An 8,038-nucleotide genomic window follows, 5' to 3' on the forward strand; every position below is an offset into this window, starting at 1 on the left:
AGAAACGGGCAAATGAGTTTGCATATAAAATAACAGTCTGTAAATGCTTGCACATTAAATAATAGGAGGAGGCGGCGGCAAGGGATGTCCATATTCGCTGCTATCGGCGTGGAGGAAGTTGACAAAGAAATTGGGCTTTGGAGGTTGCGGAACGTCGAGGGTTCCTTGCAGCATTTTAGCAACCTTTCCCATGGAAGGCCTTTCATCTGGTCTGCTCTGAATACACCAAAACGCTGTCCTCACCATTCTCCTTATTGCCTCCATCTGAACGCCATCATTTCTTACTCCACTCACAATAGTTCTGTCAACCACGTCCTCCACATTCCTCTCCAAAACCAACCAATCGAAAGCCTTCTTTGGAAAGAAGCATTCAACGCCCTCCACAGATGATTGACTGAAGCACATATTCTTCCTTCCGCTAACAATCTGCAGAAGCACAATCCCAAAGCTATATACATCTACTTTTGCAGTTATAGGTTCGTTTTTCTGCAACCAGTACTCTGGTGCCAGATATCCAGGCGTCCCTTTGATATTCGACACACTCAGATTGCGCTCCCGACCCAGCAGCTTTGCCAGGCCAAAGTCAGAGATCTTGGGACAAAAGCTCTCGTCCAGCAATATGTTCTCCGGTTTGATATCACGATGGACAACCCATTCCAAGCACTCTTCGTGCAGGTACGCTATGGCTCTCGCTACTCCAACTGCTATTCGATATCGTGAGCTCCAATTCAACCCAGTTGTTTGGGCCGTGCTCTGATTATTGAACAAATATTTGTCTAATGACCCGTTGGGTATGTACTCGTACACAAGCATTCTGTGTTCACCTTCTGTGCAGAAACCCCACATACGAACAAGGTTGAGATGATGGATTCTCCCTATAATTGTCACCTCTGCCCAGAACTGGCCTTCTTCTTGACATACCCACTTGAGCTTCTTCACTGCAATCTGTCTCTGGTCGGGCAGAACACCTCTGTACACCGTCCCGAATCCTCCTTTGCCCACTTCATTGCTGAAATTATTAGTCGCAGCTTTCAGCTCTGCATATGTGAATCTCTTTATGCCCCCGCTCGAAAGATTAAGTAGAATATCCAAACTGAAAATTCCAGTTATGTCTCTATGTTTGGAGTACCGCATCAGAAATGCCCAGAAAGCCAGAACTCCACATAAAAGCTCGATGCCAAATACGGAGCAAATTATTATAACATCACGCGTTGTATGGTCGGAATCGTTTGGTGGTAACGGCAGACTCAAAGCAGCGATGCAAATATTATCCTGGACAGAGAGCATTCCCGTGTATGGATTTGAGAGTCGATTGTGTTCTGTTCCAGATAGCTTCAAGTACGTGAGCGCTTGAGTTCCTGGAGACCAATATCCATTCAGCAATCTGCTAAAATAGAGGAAACAGTATCCTTTGCCGTCCAACTGGTATGAAAAACCCAGACATGTGCAGTTTTTCAAACAAGCCGACTTGCAGTGTTCCAGTCTCATAATGTTTGTCTGAATCCCGTCCCCAGTGAAAGTAACGTAAACCAAAGGGATAAATTGATAATTGGCAATGATCTGATCATTAGAACTGCATAAAATCTGTGGAAATTGAACCGTTCTCTGACAGCTGGGAGGATCAGTATTACTTTGATCGAAACCGGGTGGACATTCGCAGACCGTCCGGTCGTCCAATTTGGGGTTCTTGCAGATAGCGTTATCTCCACAAGTGCCGTGAATTAGGCAACGCTCTTGTATTGCTTCCCACACTACTTCCCAAGATGAAGATGACTTCCCGTTCCAGCTGTAAATTCGGAGATTTCCATCGTTGTCTAAAGTTAATCTTCTTAAGGGATCAGCTGGATCCCTACTGTCTGATGCCATCAAAATATTTGGGTTGCTTGAACTCGTAAGATTCCCATCTTTGTTTAAACTTAGATACCCGTCAACGCCCAGACTAAATGCTGCATCAGTCCAATATAAATCAGGTTGATCTGATCCTGATTCGTTGTAATACAAGGAGGGCGTTTGACCGTTGGACTGGGAGGCAAAGAAGATATAGACACCTGAGGCGAAGGTGCTGTCATTTTTTGTGGACACCAATCTACTTGTCTGGGAGAAATTCTGTGTTGGAAGAAGAGTAAAAGTAGGAGAGTCGAAGCTCTGCCACACATAGTTCACTGTGCTTGTATTAAACACCAAATTCCCCGAGTCCAACAAAACGAGACCCATTCCAACAACGTTTCCTTTGGGTGCGTTGATCGGCGTACCCCATACTATAGTGGATATTCTCCGTTGGGCATCAGAGTCAGACAAGGTGAGTTTTCCATTCTCTAGGGTTAAGGAAGAATTGCAGCCTACAAGATCGTCCCTATTAGCAATCCATGCTACGGTTCTGTGAGGATCGTTGGCATACCATACAGCAAAAGCATAATTATTTGAAGAAACATTATAGAAGCCGGCACGGAATCTCCCATTTGGAGAAACCAGATATGTGTTATCCCCAGGCCTCCAACCGGGATTTTTCAGCCGTGTAGAGGAGACAACTAATTCCTTCAATTGCCGTCCTTCTCCACAACGCAATAAAATGAAGAACTGCATTAAAAAAATAGTAAGGAAAACCTGCGGTGTAGTATCCATGGCTTTTAACTTACCAGAACCCAAACTTTGTCGTTTGTTTAACCGACGGAGGCAGAGATCCATGTTGCAGCGCATGATACTAATTAAACTATATCATCGACTACTATGCAATGCAAATTTAGTCTGTCCAGGGCGTTAGAAGTACAATCCATCCATCCAACATAAATTCAATTCATTCCTTAACAGATCTTTACTTTCAACGATTATATAGAGAGACCTGCGTGGAGTTCCGAATTATTTCCGTGAAGAAAAATCATCAGTCATAGTAGCAGTTAACGAGGTGAGAAGAAACATAAGTCCTATTACTCTTCCATGCAAGGGAGTTGCATCTAGAAGCCGTGCAAACAGTAAGAAGCACGTCCTCTGTGTAACAATATTGGACTTAATATCTATGAATATTTTAGAAATTATATATAATCTGAACGTGAATTTAGGAGTTCAAGATAATGGATTGAGATGGGTTGAAATAAACACTGAATATAAAACAATGAATTCAGAATTATAATATTTCTAATGATTTGGTCAGCGGAGGATTTGAACAGTAAATCAACAGGAATTGTACATATTTGAATGCTCTCCAGTTTGACCGAAATGTCAGCGAACAGGAGAACCAGGACTCCTCAGACTATTATCTCTCGAAGATCGCTAGGAAATCAGAAACAAGTAGAAATTTCTCAGGAATGATCTCGTTTTGTTAATCAAAACTTCATTAATTCAAAGTCCAAGAAGAAGAAATGAGAAACAAAATAATACTCTTTTGTTCAAAGTTTCAATAATTCAAAGGAGGATTTGAACAGTAAATCAGCAGGAATTGTACATATTTGAATGCTCTCCAGTTTGACCGAAATGTCAGCGAACAGGAGAACCAGGACTCCTCAGACTATTATCTCTCGAAGATCGCTAGGAAATCAGAAATAAGTAGAAATTTCTCAGGAATGATCTCGTTTTGTTAATCAAAACTTCATTAATTCAAAGTCCAAGAAGAAGAAATGAGAAACAAAATAATACTCTTTTGTTCAAAGTTTCAATAATTCAATCAAGACTTTATTAATTCAAAGTCGAAGAAGAAGATATGAGAAAAAGCTTCAATAAATCGAAATACAATGGGAGGAAAGGGAAAGAAGCCCTTGGTTTTTTAATTTATTGCAGAGTTGATAACAAGAGGTAGTTGACCAAGGTCGCCCAAACGAATGATGAATATATTATGATTTATAGTAATATGGTTTAGTAAAATATGGTTTTTTCTTAAAGTTTATGGCTTAACATTAAGCCAAGATTAAATCTTATTACTACAAACTTTATTTAAAATGTAAATGTAAATATTTATTATTATGTAATGTAACATTGTGACAATTATTGGCAAATACATTATTGTATTGCCACAATATTTGTGATAATGAGACATTGAATAGATTTTTGTACTATTTCTAAGTCACAATATTAAACCAAATATTATACACTCAATATTAAATCTAATATTTTAAACCCAACATTAAACCTTAGTATTAAACCCAATATTAAAAACCAATAATATTATAAACCCCAATATTAAAAACCCTAATATTATAAATCCAATATTATAAACCTTGCTATTAAACCAAATATTATAAATGTTAATATTAAATCTAATATTATAAACCCAATATTTAATCCAATATTATAAACTCAAATATTAAACCCAATTTTGAAAACCCTATTATTATAAACTCAATATTATGAACCTTAATATTCAAACCAATATTACAAAACCCAATTTTTAAAAAACCCAATATTGTAAATCCAATACTAAACCCGAATATTATAAACCCAATATTTAACTCTATTATTAAACATAATATTATTACAAATAATTTTATAAACCCAATTTTAATACCTAATATTAATCCCAATATTATAAACCCAAATATTAAACCTAATATTATAAATTGTAATATTATAAACCATATTATTAAAGCCTAATTTTGAAACGCCAAAATGCGATCTTGAATTAATTGCAATGTAACGTAACATTACGACAATATTTGTCACAATGCGACATTGGATAGATTTAAGTATCATTCCAACATCACAATATTAAACCATAATATTAAACCAAATATTATAAACCTTAACATTATAAAACCTAATAATAGAAAACCTAATTTCAAACCCAATATTAAACTCGATATTAAAAACCCTAATATTATGAGCCCTAATAATATAAATGAAATATTATAAACCTAAGTATTAAACCCAAAATTATAAATCCAATATTTAAAACCCAAATATTAAAATCCCTATGATAAAAACCCTAATATTAAACCCGATAGTAAACCCTAATATTAAACCTAATATTATAAACACTAATTTAAAACAAAATATTAAACTCAATAATTCAAACTCTAAATTTCAACCCAATATTAAAAAACCTAACATTATGAATCCTAATAATATACACTCAATATTATAAACACCAGTATTAAACCAAAATTATAAACCTAATATTATAAACTCCAATATTAAACCCCAATACTATAAACGTAATATTTAAAACCATTATAATAAAAACCCTAATATTCAACCCAATACTATAAAGCCTAATATTAAACTCAATATTATGAACTTTAACATTATAAACATAATAATATAAATCCAATGTTATAAACCATAATATTAAATCCAATGTTACAAACTCTAATTGTAAACTTAATATTAAACCCTAATATTAAACTCAATATTATAAATTTTAATATTAAACCCAATATTATAAATCTTAATACTAAACCCAATATTACAAAACTAATATTAAATCATAATATTAAACTTTATATTATAAACTTTAATATTAAACTCAATATTATAAATCATACATAATATATGCAATTATTATAAACAAATATTAAAACAATATAATAAATCCTAACCGTTAATAATTCATACTTTTGAATTCATACTTTCAATAATTCAGAATACGATGGGAAAAAATGAAAACAAGCCATTGATTAATTATTATAAACAAATATTAAAACAATATAATAAATCCTAATAGTTAATAATTCATACTTTCAATAATTCAAAATACGATGGGAAGAAAGGAAAACAAGCCATTGATTTTTTAATTTAGAGTACAAAATCTAAACATGGAAGCTTCAACCATCACCGTTATCATTATCGATGTTTACATAATAATGTGCACAATTATCAAAATTCATAATTCCTTTTGTCGAAGATATATATGCTAAAGAATTAATGTTTATTATTCTAAAAAGTATATTTTTTAAAATCTTTAATTTGTTTCAAGATGTAAAATTATAGTGAGGATTTTATTTTGGTTTATGGTTAAAAGTTGAGTTTTTTAATATTAAAATTGTTGAGATTTTTGGTTTTAATAAAATAGGCAAAAATCTCAGTAGGTGACAACAATCAGATTGTGTTGCTATATTAGCTCTATTTTGTTGGGAGAGAGTTAATGCGCCCTATATTTGTTGTAAGAGGATTTATGAGGCAGTTAGATTCTCTTAGCTATAAAACAGGTGTTCATACGGATTGGGTTGTGAGCGTGTGAGAGTTTGTGAGGAAATTGATTGTCTTGTAATCTCCTGTTTGATAATAAAGATTGCCGATGCCTATGTTTGGTGGACGTAGCCTAGAATGGTTGGGTGAACCACGTTAAACTTCTGTGTCTTTTGTATGTTTTTTATATGATGTTGTTGTCTCTTGCTTTTGCTGCGCACTGTTGGCTCTAACAAGTGGTATCAGAGCAAGTTGGAGGAGCGCGCAGCGGAGGAGTGACGGGCCTAAAGTCTGCTGGAGGTATTGTGGATTGAACGTCTTGTGTGCTGTTTGGTGGTGCCTGTGCGTTGGATCAGGCAACGTTACAATAGGCATTGCCACTGCCATCAGTCAGCGTGCGTATACATGTGCAGCGTTGAATGCAGAGGTGGACCTGCACATAGATATTGTGCGTATGGCTGAACTGCGTACGACTGCATAGATATTGACTGCGTATGACTGCGCATAGAGATTGTGCGTATGAAGGCCAGCGCATAGATATTGTGCGTATGATTGCTATTCACGGTGATCAAACAGCCTCAGCGCGAGTTGAAGTGGGTGGCCTTGGCGCTTGCTGAACACCAAAAGATCCGCGCCAACTGAAAAACGGTGTGAGTGTGAAAAATTGTCACAACAAGGCGTGGCAAAGGCGCTGTCGGGAAGATCCAAACTGCCTTACCCCGTGACAGATGATGAATGGAATGAATTGGATGGAAGAGCCTTGAGCGGTATTCGACTGTGTTTGGCTGATGATGTTTTGTTTAACATCGTGTCAGAGAAAACTGCTGCTGGTTTGTGGACGAAGTTGGAGAAGCTGTATATGACAAAATCCTTGACAAATCGGATTCTCCTGAAGCAGCAGCTATACAGTTTGCGAATGAAGGAAGGTACTTCGATTATTGATCATTTGAATGTTTTTAATACTCTACTGGTGCAATTAGAAAGCATAGAAGTAAAATTTGAATCCGAGGATAAAGCCATAACTTTATTGTGCTCGTTTCCCGAGTCGTGGGATCATTTTGTTACTTATATAAGTCTTAGTTCATCAGAAATCATTGAATTTGATGATGTCGTCAGAGCTTTGTTGTCCGAGGAGACCAGGAAGCGGTCGAATGCTGACACCTCTACATCAGAGGCAATGATGGCTAGAGGTCGTTCTAGAGAACGACGCTCTAGTAAGCAGAGCAATTCGCGTTCAAAGTCGAAAGGAAAGAAGAGTAAAGTAAAGTGCTGGTTTTGTGGCAAATTGGGGCACTTGAAGAAGGATTGCTGGAAGCGACAACAAACTTCTAAAGAAGCTTCATCGATAGAGAAGAAGGAAACAAACATGACCGATACAGGTTCGGCATCTGGTTCAGGTATGAGCGACAAAGTGTTATCAGTTAATTTGTCAAATCATGATCAACATTGGCTGTTAGATTCCGGTGCATCAAACCACATGTGTATTCATAGAGAATGGTTTAAGACGTATAGATCAGTTAATGATGGAGTCGTGTACATGGGTAATGATCTCACATCTAATAGATATTGTGCGTATGGCTGAACTGCGTACGACTGCATAGATATTGACTGCGTATGACTGCGCATAGAGATTGTGCGTATGAAGGCCAGCGCATAGATATTGTGCGTATGATTGCTATTCACGGTGATCAAACAGCCTCAGCGCGAGTTGAAGTGGGTGGCCTTGGCGCTTGCTGAACACCAAAAGATCCGCGCCAACTGAAAAAACGGTGTGAGTGTGAAAAATTGTCACAACAAGGCGTGGCAAAGGCGCTGTCGGGAAGATCCAAACTGCCTTACCCCGTGACAGATGATGAATGGAATGAATTGGATGGAAGAGCCTTGAGCGGTATTCGACTGTGTTTGGCTGATGATGTTTTGTTTA

The 8,038-nt window shown here is 36.6% G+C and overlaps 1 protein-coding gene across 1 annotated transcript; it reads right to left on the reverse strand.

Moving 5' to 3' along the window:
• Window positions 1-54: 54 nt before the first annotated feature.
• LOC149186426 (putative receptor protein kinase ZmPK1) lies at window positions 55-2,622 on the reverse strand. Its single transcript, XM_089409336.1, has one exon. It carries the CDS (start codon window positions 2,620-2,622, stop codon window positions 55-57), a length of 2,568 nt encoding a protein of 855 aa, XP_089265462.1.
• Window positions 2,623-8,038: the final 5,416 nt, after the last annotated feature.

The sequence above is a fragment of the Pinus tabuliformis genome, chromosome 3_1 (assembly GCF_031772625.1).
Source record: "Pinus tabuliformis cultivar Carrire ecotype Pingquan chromosome 3_1, CPIR1, whole genome shotgun sequence".
In the NCBI taxonomy this organism is placed as follows: domain Eukaryota; kingdom Viridiplantae; phylum Streptophyta; class Pinopsida; order Pinales; family Pinaceae; genus Pinus; species Pinus tabuliformis.

What these genes read in the sequence shown, in the direction of transcription:
- LOC149186426 (XM_089409336.1), bottom strand. Translation starts at nt 2,622, where the DNA reads ATGGATACTACACCGCAGGTTTTCCTTACTATTTTTTTAATGCAGTTC.